General features: G+C 38.6%; 1 protein-coding gene across 1 annotated transcript in view; it reads left to right on the top strand.

Annotated features, from left to right (window-relative positions):
- LOC126297812 (hippocampus abundant transcript 1 protein) overlaps positions 1-15,151 on the top strand; it is a 98,561-nt gene that overhangs the window by 54,411 nt on the left and 28,999 nt on the right. The window contains exons 8-10 of the mRNA XM_049989038.1: positions 6,992-7,173; positions 7,977-8,074; positions 12,244-12,431. Of these exons, the coding sequence (XP_049844995.1) occupies positions 6,992-7,173; positions 7,977-8,074; positions 12,244-12,431 (468 nt within the window). The remainder of the gene's footprint in view (positions 1-6,991; positions 7,174-7,976; positions 8,075-12,243; positions 12,432-15,151) is intronic.

Below are 15,151 nucleotides of genomic sequence, written 5' to 3'. Positions count from 1 at the left end.
AAAGGAAATCTGAAATTTTAACTGTCACATCAGTGGTGATACAAATTAGTTATGTAGGTGCTTACTCATGATCCTTGGGATATAGACAGTGTGTTAGTATTATCATAGACTGTTTTAATCTCTAAGGAAATATCCTGGATTTTCATAGACTAGTTACATAAATAGCACAAAATGTAACTAATTAAATCACCTCATAATTTTAGTGCCTTGTCTGATACTCCATCATACCCAGAAGGACTGGTGCTTTTCATTGACCTGATGATTTTTATAATTTCATTAGGTGTTGTGGATTTAAAGTGCAGTGTCATCATTGTTGTATGTTGAGTAAAACTAAGTAATTTTATGGTTTAGTGGAAAGCATAGTGTTTATGTTCCTGTATTTTTAACTATCCAGTAAAAATTTATTGAATTGTGAGGCTGCTGTTTTCAGCTTATTATGTGTCTCCTATTTTGCCTATTACGATTTTCCATACAGTTTTTGTTTTATTGTTTGCCCATTAATTTTCTCTGTATAATGCATGTTTTTGACCTTTCAGATTATACATTGTACGATTTTATGGTATCTCTTACAGTGCATTTTCACTGATATGTTTGTACTATATCTCTGTACTAGATAAAGCTCCCTTTTTGTGGCACATGATATTCTATTCCCAGCTGTTGTTCAGTCTTCCTGCTGTGGGGATGCTGGCTTCAAAGTGTTTGAGAAAGAGCTTAAGAATGAATTAACTTTCTTATCCATTATGTGTTCATAGCAGACTTCTCCCCATAATGCCTGTTGCAGACTGTTTCTAAACATATTGGTGGATTCATTGTTTATTATTGTAACATTCCTGAATGTGTGTGTTAGTTAACTGTTTTCCTGTTGACAAATTTTAGGATTGCCTTTTTCCCATCATGATCCAATAGGTCATTTACCTGTATTTTTACATAATTATAAGTGGGGCTAAGAAAAAGATTGTCTAGCAGTCTTGCTGTAGTCATCTATCCTAGTGGGGGAATGAAATTGTTGGGTGTAAGTTAAAGTAAGACATCAATTTTTCTAATTGTCTATGATTGCTATTGTTTGATAGAAGATAAATGTTAAAATCACAAAATATATTAATCCTACTGTTACTCTTATGAAGTTTTGTAGGGATGGTGTCTAGCTGAGCAAAGAACTCTGGGTTATATGCTATTGGTGCCCTTTAGAGTGTTATAATTATGATGTACTGCTAGAAAATCAGTTCTGGTTAGACTGCACAGCATTAAAAATGTTGTCCATTGCAGCATTGCCTTATATCTATAGCCTGTGAACTAAGAGTGTTGTGAATGAAAATTGCAGTGCCTCCTCTTCATGTGTTAGTTCCACTATAGTTACGTCTAATTTTGTAATTTTTTAAGTTCATCTGCTCAATTTCTGCAGTTCTTAGATGATACTCTGTCAAGCAAAGTGCACCAACAGCTGTCTCATCTGAATCTGTTGTATTGTGAAATGAAAGCAGCAGTTCTTCCATTTTATTTAGCATATATTCTGGTGAAATATTTTTAAGTAATGATGATTATTATATTCCTTTCTACAAATTTTACAATGTGTCTTCTTTTATATGAAAATGAGTTACAGTGAATGTTAGAAATTACTGGGATTGAGTGGATGGTGTCTAGCTTGTATGTAATGCTATTGGTGGTGATCTGTGTAATAACCTATTTCCCTGTTACATTTAAATGCAAGCCATAGTGTGTGTTATGTTATGAGCTTGTGGCATTGCAACAACCAGTTCCATGTGTAATCAATCTGGCTGCCACAGGGCTCTGATAAACTCCTTATTGGCACGTTTCATGGAATGTTTCACACATGGCCTATCAAAACATGGGAAAAGCGAAACTATATTCACATTGGCGTGTGATGATTTCTCAGCAGACTTCTTCAGTGTTGTACCGCAAACTATTTCTTGCCCATCTATTATTATTATATGGTCGTGCTCATCGAGATTTCTGTAATAATTGTGGAATTCCTCTACAATGACTGCTGCCAAGTACAAGGACCTTTTTGGTTATATTAACTGTGGTCTTACTTTGCACTTTGTTGACAATTTATCGAGCTACATCACATCGCCCTGAATATTCTGTGTATCTTTGTGAAGGTTTCTGTCAGTACTAACTTGTTTATGAATTTGTTTCTGTAGGTGATTATTATCTTTGGGCTCTTTACAGCACTTGTTCATTTTATCACAACATACACTATGTGATCAAAAGTATCCAGACACCCCCAAAAACATATGTTTTTCATATTAGGTGCATTGTGCTGCCACCTACTGTCAGGTATTCCATATCAGCAACCTCAGTCGTCATCAGACATCGTGGGAGAGCAGAATGGGGTGCTCAGCAGAACTCACGGACTTTGAATGTGGTCAGGTGTCACTTGTGCCATACGTATGTATGTGAGATTTCCACACTTCTAAACATCCCTGTGGCCACTGTTTCCGACGTGTTAGTGGAGTGGAAACATGAAGGGACACGTACAGCACAAAAGCGTACAGGCCGACCTCGTCTGTGCACTGACAGAAATCGCCAACAGTTGGAGAGGGTCATAATGTGTAATAGGCAGACATCTGCCCAGACCATCACACAGGAATTCCAAACTGCATCAGGATCCACTACAAGTACTGTGACAGTTAGGCGGGAAGTGAGAAAACTTGCATGACCCCTCATAAGCCACACATCAGGTCGGTAAATGTCAAACGATGCATCGCTTGGTGTAAGGAGCGTAAACATTGGACGATTGAATAGTGGAAAAATGTGTGGAGTGACGAATCACGGTACGCAATGTGGTGATCCAATGGCAGGGTGTGGGTATGGCGAATGCCCTGTAAACGTCATCTGCCAGCGTGTGTACTACCAACTGTAAAATTCGGAGGTGGTGGTTGTATGATGTGATTGTATTTTTCATGAAGGAGGCTTGCACCCCTTGTTGTTTTGCATGGCACTATCACAGCAAAGGCCTACATTAATGTTTTAACCACCTTCTTGCTTCCCCCTGTGGAAGAGCAATTCGGGGATGGTTATTGATTGGGCACTTGTTCATAATGCACGGCCTGTGGCGGAATGGTTACACAACAATAACATCTGTGTAATAGACTGGCCTGCACAGAGTCCTGACCTGAATCCTATAGAACACCTTTGGGATGTTTTTCAACACCGACTTCGTGCCAGGCCTCACCGACCGACATCAGTATCTCTCCTTAGTGCAACACTCCATGAAGAATTTTCTGCCATTCCCCAAGAAACCTTTCAGCACCTGATTGAGCATATGCCTGTGAGAGTGAAAGTTGTCATTGAGGCTAAGAGTGGGCCAACACCATATTGAATTCTAGCATTACCGATGGAGGGCGCCATGAACTTGTTAGTCATTTTCAGCCAGGTCTCCAGATACTATTGATCACGTACTGTATATGAGATACTGTCCTATGTGTTTCTGATCTGCTGGATGATTTAGCTAAATCTTTAGCATGAGACAATTTAGTTGGAGCTATGCAATTAACAATCATCATATTTCCATTTCAGTGCAAAGTTCTTATTTTTCACTTTCCCACAGCAAAAATGAAGTATTTTGTTGCATTGCGTGCACATAATTGCAGTTTTTGTAGATTTATAGCATTTGTTACAAAGCTCTGCTTCCAAAGCAGTATTTTGAAGCGATGCGCCTCCATTTTCTTCCTTTGTACACTTTGTTTGTCACACATAGCATACAGTTTCGCTTCACTATATTCTTGTTACTTAAGTAATGGTTCATATTTTTGTTTTAAATAGATGACCTCATCTGTTGACAAAGTAATGATCTTTTTAATGAAATATTGTTTGGTTAGTTATTGGTGCAAGTCGTCATAACGATTCACACATACCCAGGTATGCTGCTCAGGGTCAGCACTCGTACAGCTACTGTGGTTTGTTATTTTGCATTTTCTCACATAATACTCTCCATCACGTTTTTTTACGAGACCAAAAATTCTCTCGCTTTTATTTCAAGTGTTTGCAATAATACATGCTGGCTGTGTTCCTGAAATTATTGATGAGTCTTCATGTTTTCGCCTGCATTTTTTGGTCACTTTTGATATAATGGAGCATATAAGATATGTAATGTCATGGTGATTGATGAAATTTTCCTAACTACAATACTTTTTCTCAACACTGTTTGTTATATTTATTGAGGTCTCAAGCTCATGATTTGCAATCAGTAACATCCAGAAACTTAGGTGTAGATGTAAGTTGCTGCTCTCATTGAATGCCATAGATGTTACCAGTTTCTTCAGCTCAATGCAAATGTTATTTCCATTAATATACAGGGTGATCATTATTAAAGTTTCAGTTTCAAACTGCTCTAAAAAAGAACTGCTTCTCAGAATGACATTAAATTGGAACAGAATGTTATAGAAAAAGTGAAAGTGCTAGAGAAAAAAAAATTTAAAAAAATCCCACAGTGCATCATAACATAAATGGGCTCAGCTACAACTGACATATGAATCACATTATAACAGCTGTGGTGTGAGTTGCACATTAAACCAACTATTCATGACCGTATATGTTTGACATTTGTCAGGTGTGCTGCTGTTAGTTAGGTAAGGCCTTTCACTCAGGCTAGGTCATACCACATGGGATGCTACAAATTGATTTTTAATTTTCCAGAGGCCAAAAACCACAAAAAACAACACTGAAATTGTTCCTAATTGTCATGAGACTTTTGCAATACATGTTCCACATGCTGTCCACCATTTTCTTTCCACAAGTTGAAATTGAGAAACAGCATGTTCTACAACAGATCCGAGTATCTCAGGGGTCACATTCAGAATGCATTGTGCATCTTCAGTCCAGCTGCATTTATAATCAGTGCACTGAACACGGCATATTTCAGATAACCCCACAGCCAGATGTCATATGGATTAAGATCAGGTGATCTGGATGGCCAGGCTGTAGAGAAGTGACGGCTGATAATTCTAGCATTTCTAAAATACCTCTGTAGCAGCTGATTCATTGCCTGTGCAGTGTGTAGAGAGTTCCACCTTGCATAAAAATGGTCCTACCCTATCATCCATGCTGTTGTAAGGTTGGAATGATGTGGGTGCGAAAAACACACTCATAGCGTGTATGAGTGACAGAACAGGTAACAGGTCCCGCAGGACCCATCTCCTTGACAAAACTGGGTCTCTGTGCTAAACAATATCACCAACCCGCACCACACAGTTACCTTTGCAAAATGAGCATGTCCTAGTTGATATGTGAGCTGATTTTTCGTTGCCCATATTCTGCAGTTCTGTATATTGACGTGTCCTTGGAGATGGAAGAGGGTTTTGTCTGTCCATAGACTGTTCCATGGCTAGTCATTGTCCATTTCCATGAAAGGAAGAAATTGTAACGCAAACATTTTCCATATTGGCAGGTCAACATGAAGCAACTGCTGAACAAGGGTAATTTTCTATGGATAGCAATGCAGGATGTTTCGTAGAATTTTGTGTGTCGTGCTCACAGGTATGTGCAAAGTTCTGATAATTTGTGTACACAGCAGCTTTGCATTCCACTGCACAATTCCACCTGCAATGCCGTGGCCATGTCTTCTACTGATGTCAGAGTAGTTGTTTTCCTCCCTCTGTCACTCTGCACTGCAAAAGAACCTGTCTCTTCAAATTTTGCAATAATTTTTTCTAGACTTTTGCAGGAATTGGACCAACACCTTTTTTCATACCCTTATGTTTCCAGAACTTCTGTAGAGCTATTGGCACACAGTCACTGTTCTTGTAAAAGAACTTCACCAGTGCCATGCAATCCTGCATTGAGACAGTCATGCCAAGCATCTCACACGCAAACTGAGGAACAGTTGTGTATACTGTATCTCTTATTTTTCATATACTGCCACTGACAGCACCATCTAGTGGTAAAACTTTCATTAATTTTTTTCTTTCAATAACATTTCCCCCTTCCTCAGAGATATTCCATTCAAATTGAAGCCATTCTGAGCAGTGGTTCTTTTTTTTACACCATTTTGAAACTGGAACTTTAATTATAAAGTGAGAATTTTACAAAAATATTAATAAGGTACCAAAAAATATTTGCTGTAACCAAAACTCACCAGACTGTTGAAAAAATAATGTTGTTTGAAGAAGCTCTAAGATACAATTCTCTTCTTGAATTAAATACAAATCTACAGTGTATGTTAAGGCAATTATCATAATAATTTCGTCCACACTTTTCATTCATGAAGCTTCATAATTAGATGTCTTCGATGCATCTTGAATATCTGGTGGCCAGAAAAAATATGTTAGAAGCTCTGGCGAATAGCAAACCCAATACCTATAGAAGACCAGATACGAGAGAGAAAGTGGGGTTGGTTGAGGCACACCTTGAGAAAACCAGATGGAACCATCGAGAAAAAAGCATTGGAATGGAATCCCCAGGGAACAAGGAAGAGAGGAAGACCAATGGGCACATGGAAGAGGACAGTGGAAGGGGAAGCAAAAAGAGTGGGCAGAATTGAGGCAAATGGCCAAAGACAGAGACGGATGGCGAGTTCTCCTAGATTCACTATGTCCCCATAGGGGCCAAAGGAATTAAGTCAAGTTTCATTCATGAAGTTTTGTGGGGCCTTCATAAAGTTTTGAGTTACAATGTACTTCCTTTCATCTTATGCAGAATGCCTGAAGAACAATTACTTGCATAAGTTAATGTTGTTAATTTTGCCATCTATTGACTGTATTTAAGTACTGTGCCTATGTCTCATTGCTGTTAATACATTTCAGTGGAATACTGTAATGGACACACTGACCAAACTTCATTTTTTCTTTCACAGATTTGTATTTAAAAATCCATTTCACCATAGAGCTGTAAGGAGACAAGTATAAATTTTAATTTTTGTCTGATTGTTATGTCATGGATGTTTTGAAACCTTAATCATGTTTGACTGTTTTATAAAAACCAACTCAAAGTGATTTATCTTTCTTTACTAATTTTGCTGTTTCATTTCCAGGTGATGGATTTTAGTGTTGTAATGGTCGCTGTCTTTATTGCCACAGTGGGTATACTGTCTGTTGGTGCGCAGATAATTTTAGGATTCCTAATGCGTTCTTTGGGCAGTAAGCACACAATTATTGTTGGTCTTGTGTTTGAAATGTTGCAACTAATGTGGTACGGATTCGGCTCACAAACATGGTTAGTGAAATTGGATTAATCTATAAACCTTAACACAAAAATGTTTCTTTTTACATGCCATTTGTTGTCATTAACATGCAGAAGTGTTACTTGTTATGAAGTAAATATATACTGTCATAAATTTTTCACATGTGCTGTTTATGTAAGTAAGCTATCCAGGGGAAAGGGAGGGGTGGCTATTTGGAAATTTTTTGAACATGAGATGAGATAACAAAAATTTGATTGAAAAAGAAAGGACTGAAAATATGAAGAATACAAAACAGAGATTGTCAGAATCCAGTGTGTGCAACAAGTAAAACTGTCATCAATCCAATGATTGGTTTAACACTGCAATACTTTACTTTGTCTTATTGGAGATGTCATACCCTTGCCTTCCTGTGACCTTTGAGCTGACTACCCAGTCAGTTATGGGGGACTTACATTTAACTCAGAATTTGAATAGTACAATATCAGCTGAGAAGTTACAGAATTGATTCAGTGGAATAACTGACAAAGATTAGAAAATCAGTGAATTGCATCTTGTAAATGTTGCAAAAATTGAATGTTTATTGTTCATCAGGTCACAGATCCGTGACATAGGAAACACCAAGAGTTTTTTAATTTTCCATTAATGTTTTTTTTTTTTTTTTTTTTTTTTTTTTTTTTTTTTTTTTTTTTTTTTTTTTTTTTCATGTACATGCTATCGAATGACGCTAATGTTATTTCATCTCATATTAAATTATAATTGCTAAAGAAGTTTTGTATAATTTTTTTCTTAGTAGATGATTAACAATTTTAACTAAAATTGTCTGTGTTATCAACAGGATGATGTGGGCCGCTGGGGTCCTGGCTTCAATCTCTAGCATCACATATCCTGCTATTAGTGCCTTTGTATCAATGCATTCTGATGCAGACAAACAAGGTATGAATGTAGGTGCAGTGTTTCTTTGTACTCCAAAGAGTTCCTTTATGTCAGGCTTGTTGTGATGCAGACATAAAATTAATATAAAAAGAAATTCACTTTCTTGTCACATATATATTGTTTTGTGCTCCTAATAGCACACTGATATTCACCTAGGATACAAAACAGAAGTCTGTGCATTGAAATTTTCTCCATAGTGGCAGAATTTATCAGTACATTTCTGTTATACTTTGCCTAAGGCCTTTATGACATTGTAAAATAACATTGTCTAATGGCTGTTGTAAATTACATTGTATAAAATCTATGTCAGTGTGCTGTGGTGTACTTTGATCATATCATAAAAGTTAGTGTGTGAATTTAGCTTTTATAAAAGATTCGTCAAAGATCCCTGACAGTGTAACATGGGCCTAAAGCAGTACAATGCACAATCAGAAAGTATACTGAATGAATATCTTATCAGATGTTCCTACGTGCAGCATGGTTATGAAGTATATGGTTTCACAAATGCTTTGTTCATGGAACTATATTATATTCTGAGTCATATTTTTTAGCAAAGTACAGGTTATCACAATTATCCACATGTTAACACTTAAAGATGGTAATTATAATGCCAGATAATTTAGTAAATAAGATTCAGTATAGGAATTGAGAGTTTTATGTAATCACTCATGTGTAGAAACCAGCGAAAGAAACTTAAATAAAATTTGAGAAAATACTAAGCTAAACCCTTATTCCTTCTAAGATATTCATGAATATCTAAAATATTATTATATGAATAGAATAGAAGGAAACATTCCACGTGGGAAAAATATATATAAAAAACAAAGATGCTGTAACTTACCAAACAAGAAAGCACTGGTAGATAGACACAATAAAAAACACACAAACACACACAAATTTCAAGCTTTTGCAACCCAAGGTTGCTTCATCAGGAAAGAGGGAAAGAGGAAAGGATGTAGGTTTTAAGGGAGCGGGTAAGGAGTCATTCCAAACCCGAGAGCGGAAAGACTTATGTTAGGGGAAAAAGGACAGGTATACACTCGCACACACACATATCCATCCGCACATATACAGACACAGGCAGACATACGTAAATGCAATGGGGTTGGGCAGAGATGTCAGTCAAGGCGGAAGTACAGAGGTAAAGATGTTGTTGCATGACAGGTGATGTACGAGGGGCAGCAACTTGAAATTAGCAAAGGTTGAGGCCTGGTGGGTAACAGGAAGAGAGAATATATTGAAGGGCAAGTTCCCATCCCCATAGGTTGGTGTCAGTGGGAAGTATCCAGATAACCTGGATGGTGTAACACTGTGCCAAGATGTGCTGGCCATGCACCAAGGCATGTTTAGCCATAGGATGATCCTCATTACCAACAAACACTGTCTTTCTGTGTTCGTTCATGTGAATGGACAGTTTATTGCTGGTCATTCCCACATAGAAGGCTTCACAGTGTAGGCATGTCAGTTGGTAAATTATGTGGGTGCTTTCACACGTGGCTCTGCCTTTGATAGTGTACACCTTCCGGGTTACAGGACTGGAGTAGGTGGTGGTGGGAGGGTGCATGGGACAGGTTTTACACTGGGGACGGTTACAAGGGTAGGAGCCAGAGAGTAGGGAAGATGGTTTGGGGATTTCATAGGAATGGACCAAGCGGTTACGAACGTTAGGTGGATGGCAGAAAGACACTCTTGGTGAAGTGGGGAGGATTTCATGAAGGATGGATCTCATTTCAGGGCAGAATTTGAGGAAGTTGTATCCCTGCTGAAGAGCCACATTCAGAGTCTGATCCAGTCCCGGAAAGTGTCCTGTCACAAGGGGGACCACTTTTGGAGTTCTCCTGTTTGAGGTTCTGGGTTTGAGGGGATGAGGAAGTGGGTCTGGTTATTTGCTTCTGTACCAGGTCGGGAGGGTAGTTGCGGGATGCGAAAGCTGTTTTTAGGTTATTGGTGTAATGGTTCAGGGATTCAGGACTGGAGCAGATTCATTTGCCACGAAGACCTGAGCTGTAGGGAAGGGACTGTTTGATATGGAATGGGTGGCAGCTGTCATAATGGAGGCACTGTTGCTTGTTGGTGGGTTTGCTGTGGACGGATGTGTGATGCTGGCCATTGGACAGATGGAGGTCAGCGTCGAGGAAAGTGGCATGGGATTTGGAATAGGACCAGGTGAATCTGATGGAACCAAAGGAGTTGAGGTTGAAGAGGAAATTCTGGAGTTGTTCTTCACTGTGAGTCCAGATCATGAAGATGTCATCAATAAATCTGTAGCAAACTTTGGGTTGGCAGGCTTGGGTAACCAAGAAGGCTTCCTCTAAGCGACCCATAAATAGGTTGGTGTATGAGGGGCCATCCTGGTACCCATGGCTGTTCCCTTTAATTGTTGGTATGTTTGTCCTTCAAAAGTGAAGAAGTTTTGGGTTAGGATGAAGCTGGCTAAGGTAATGAGGAAAGAGGTTTTAGGTAGGGTAGCAGGTGATGGGTGTGAAAGGAAGTGCTCCATCGCAGCAAAGCCCTGGACGTGCAGGATATTTGTGTATCAATGGTTACAAGGATGGTTTCCAGGGTAACAGATTGGGTAAGGATTCCAGGCGTTCGAGAACGTGGTTGGTGTCTTTGATGAAGGATGGGAGACTGCCTGTAATGGGTTGAAGGTGTTGATCTACATAGGCAGAGATACGTTCTGTGGGGGCTTGGTAACCAGCTACAGTGGGGCGGCCGGGATGTTTGGGTTTGTGAATTTTAGGAAGTAGGTAGAAGGTAGGGGTGCAGGGTGTTGGTGGAGTCAGGAGGTTGATGGAATCAGGTGAAAGGTTTTGTAAGGGGCCCCGAGGATTCCTTGAAGCTCTGTCAGGAGAGCTTCTGTAAAGTTTGGAAGGTAGGAGACGAGGTACTGGCAGAAGTAAAGCTGTGAGGACGGGGCGTGAGCCATGCTTGGGTAGCTCAGTTGATACAGCACTTGCCCGCAAAAGGCAAAGGTCCCGAGTTCGAGTCTCGGTCTGGCACACAGTTTTAATCTGCCAGGAAGTTTCATAACAGCGCACACTCCCCTGTAGAGTGAAAATTTCATTCTAGAAACATCCCCCAGGCTGTGGCTAAGCCATGTCTCCGCAATATCCTTTCTTTCAGGAGTGCTAGTTCTGCAATTTTAGCAGGAGAGCTTCTGTAAAGTTTGGAAGGTAGGAGACGAGGTACTGGCAGAAATAAATCTGTGAGGACGGGGCGTGAGTCGTGCTTGTAGCTCAGTTGGTAGAGCACTTGCCCGCGAAAGAGTTAACTGTTGCTAGTAGATTTATGGTTATCCTGGCCAGGACTACAATTGAGTGATTTCTTCAGAAGGAAGTTCATACAATGAAATGGTCAGATGATTCCCCCAAAACTCAAAAGAAAAGAAGATGGAGACTGTGGGGGGGGGGGGGGGGGGGGAGAGAGAGAGAGAGAGAGAGAGAGAGAGAGAGAGAGAGAGAGAGAGAGAGAGAGAGAAAAGATGTGGGCTGTGGAAAGTCCTGTGCAGTAGTGTTTATGGAGCTGCAGAGGTGTATTGTTTACATGAAGTCAGATACATCTGTCATTCTTAAAGAAATTAGTTGATAGAGTGCCAAGCCACTTGTTTCAAATTCCTCTGGGAGAAAGATAATTTATTGAACATTTTGAGTATGCGATCATTTCTGTTTGCAAGAGCAGTTTCTTATTTTTCTTTATTTATTTGTTTAATTTTATTCCATTTCTATCTCTAGTTATGGAAGCCAATATTTTGCATGTTTATGATGCAGTACAATATTTACTTATTGTTAACTTATAACCCTTTTAAAATTCATCATCTTGTGCTGTAAGTCACAAACGCAAAGCTTGCAATCAGCATGTGCACTGTTTAATATTAACATAGTATTAAGGAGATTTAATATTAAATTAGATGTGTTGGATATAATGGGTTAAGAAAATTATAAGACTAGGCATGTGTAATAAGAAGTAGGTAACTAGGTTACCAGTCGCTTCACAATAAAGTAATTTCCAGTTCAAGTATTTAATGCAGTACCACTTGAACAACATAGCAGGTTCCTAATTTTTTACTTTGATTTATTGTGATAGAATTAAAAATCAATTATTGTGAGCTGACAGTATTCCTTTTTTAACTGGAGCATCCATGTTCTAACAGATTTAATTTGTTTCAGGGTTAGTACAAGGAATGGTAACTGGAATGAGAGGGCTCTGTAACGGCCTCGGACCTGCAATGTTTGGTGTAATATTCTACCTCTTTCATGTTGACTTAAATGAAGATCCTTCAAAAATAAGATCTGAACGTCCTATTAATTTGGGAGATAATGGTACCACAGGACAGATGCACGATTCTTTACAACCTGTGAGTTATGTTGTTATGCTTAATGGATACATTTGACACAAGCGCATTTTCTCGGGTGTCCTTGTCTTTTCTTTGATTATCAAGCTTTCTTTTCTTTAACATAATGTTTACAGCATTGAATACAATAGTTGCTAAGAGGTCCAGAATGTAATAAGACAGACCTTTGCATTAGTAAGAATAAAGTCTCCCCCCTACTGTACTTCTTCCATCTCAAGGGAGGGAAGAGGAGACAAGAATATAACATATCAAAAGTTATAGTGAAAAAACTCTACTAATTTGAGGGAGGGAAAGAGGAGAGGGAGAGAGAGAGAGAGAGAGAGTGAGAGTGTGTGTGTAATCAGAAAAATGACATACGGTAGCTTGTAACTTGCCCAAAGACCAATAGCTACTTTGAACATTATGTATATATGCACTTTTATGCACCCAAGACTGTATCCACATTGTACTTCAGGTTTATTGTTTCACTGTTTTAGCTTATTTCTGTTTCACAGTGTTGAAATATAATATTATAGGGTATACCAGTATCCAGGTACAGGTTTGCAGTTACATTTTGAAGCTGAAGTATTTCTGTCACACAAGTTAACTATTATATACGTGTTTTCTCATGGCACACTATGCAAACTCATTGGGACCAGTGCAGGGGCTTATTACACTTTTGTACTGTAATGCCATCACATATGAATGACTTTGGCACTACTAAATATGACTCATGCTTTACTGGCTGATTCTAATTAAGAAACTGAAAATGGTCTTGTGGAGTGAAACTGACAGTTTGTGTAGCATATAGGTATAAAGAGTATTTCTGCTGCAGCAAGTGGACTACCATAGCTGTGTTTCAAATGATTAAACATGCATGTAAGGTTTTTTTTACTATCATGCAAAAATCTTTACTAATAATAAAACTGTAAGCCTGTTGTGTCTGTCTGTTTCAGTGTGTTAATCTCCAAAGCTACTAAGTGAATTTTTGTAGTGTTTTCATAGGTAACTTAATCATAGCGTGGGAAAACATATAAGCTTAATTTCATCAAAACTGTAACACAAAATAAGAAAAGATTTGTAATTTTAAGTTTTATCTAAAATTGTCAGCTCAGCCTAGTAGTTGGAATGTTTAATCATCATGGTGTAAAACACCAAAGAACCAACAGATGGTGCTGTTAGTTTTGTAGTACACCAAAGATCCAATAGATGGTGCTATTAGTTTTTCCTTTAACTCAGTAACAGATCGATATTCAGAAGTCTATATCACTGACAGAATTAAGCATCACTATCTTACCTTTATGGATACAGCTACAGCTACATACATACTTTACAAGCCACTCTACCGTGCATGGCAGAGGGTATCCGGTACAACTACTAGTCATTTCCTTTCCTGTGCCATTCACATATAGAGCGAGGGAGAAATGACTGTCTATATGCCACCATATGGGGCTTACCTTTGTGGTCCTTATGCGAAATGCTTGTTGGTGGCAGTAGAATCGTTCTGCAGTCAGCTTCAAATGCCGGTTCTCGTAATTTTCTCAATGCTGTTACTTGAAAAGAACTTCGCCTTCCCTCCAGGGACTCTCATTTGAGTTTCCCAAGCATCTCTGCAACACTTGCATTTTGTTTGAAACTTTCAGTTACAAATCTAGCCACCTTGCTTCAATGTCTTCCTTTAATCTGACCTGTTACGGTCCCAAACACTCGAGCAGTACTCAAAATTAAGTCACAATAGTGTCCTATTTGGTCTCCTTTACAGATGAACCACACTTTCTCAATACACCGATGTCGACCATTTGCCTTCTCTACCATAATCCTTGCATGCTCGTTCCATTTCATATTTCTCAGCAATACTATGCCCAGATGTTTAAACAATGTGGCTGTGTGAAGCAGGGCACTTCTAATGCTGTATCCAAATGTTACAGGTTTGCTTTTCCTGCTCATCCACAGTAACTTACATTTTCTGCATTGAGAGCTAGTTGCCATTCATCACACCAACTAGAAATTGTATCTAAGTCATCTTGTATCCTCCTGCAATCGCTCAACTTCGATACCACATGAACATTGAATTGTCTTGTCTAGGATATATGGATTTACTGAGTTTGCTTGGTGTATTAAAAACTTGAAATTGTGCTGCTGCTATCAATAGATTTTATTTATATTCTTTGCTAGGAACAACGAACTTATTAAGTTTGCTTTGTAATTTGTGGTACCTATTCACTACAATTTGATTTAATTTTGTTCACAACTAAAAATGTGTAGAAAATGGTCAAGTATTTCTGAATATACCAGAAAGGCTAAAAGACTGAGGACTATGTGGTCTCAAGAGTACACTGAAGATGGTGAGGTGAGACTTGCTGCTGCCCAGGACTATCAAGGTTTAACTCACTCTGTGGAAACTCCTTTTGAAATTGAAGTGCAGTGTAACTCTGATGATGAACATCATGCATTATCTCCCTCCTTGTTTTTAAAACTATTTCAATTCTCTGCCTACATATTTCATTTACATGGTAGGAGGTCGGTTATTTTTATGGCTTCATATTTTCTTTCTTTCTACGCTAGAGTAAAATTAAGTTGTGAATGCTGGAGACTATTTTTGTTCCTAGTATAATGTTTTTGAATGCTGCTAGTATTTTCAAATTGTGACTGGTGTTTCACAACAAGCTTCATAAAACAGTAAATATGTTGTGAGTGGGAATGGAAGTATGCAAAGTCAGCCAACTTTCTGTTGCTTTCATCAC

The sequence above is a fragment of the Schistocerca gregaria genome, chromosome X, assembly GCF_023897955.1.
Source record: "Schistocerca gregaria isolate iqSchGreg1 chromosome X, iqSchGreg1.2, whole genome shotgun sequence".
NCBI classification, from domain to species: Eukaryota; Metazoa; Arthropoda; class Insecta; order Orthoptera; family Acrididae; genus Schistocerca; species Schistocerca gregaria.
Note: the sequence above shows the minus strand (reverse complement) of the source record. Positions and strands in the feature narration are given on the sequence as shown.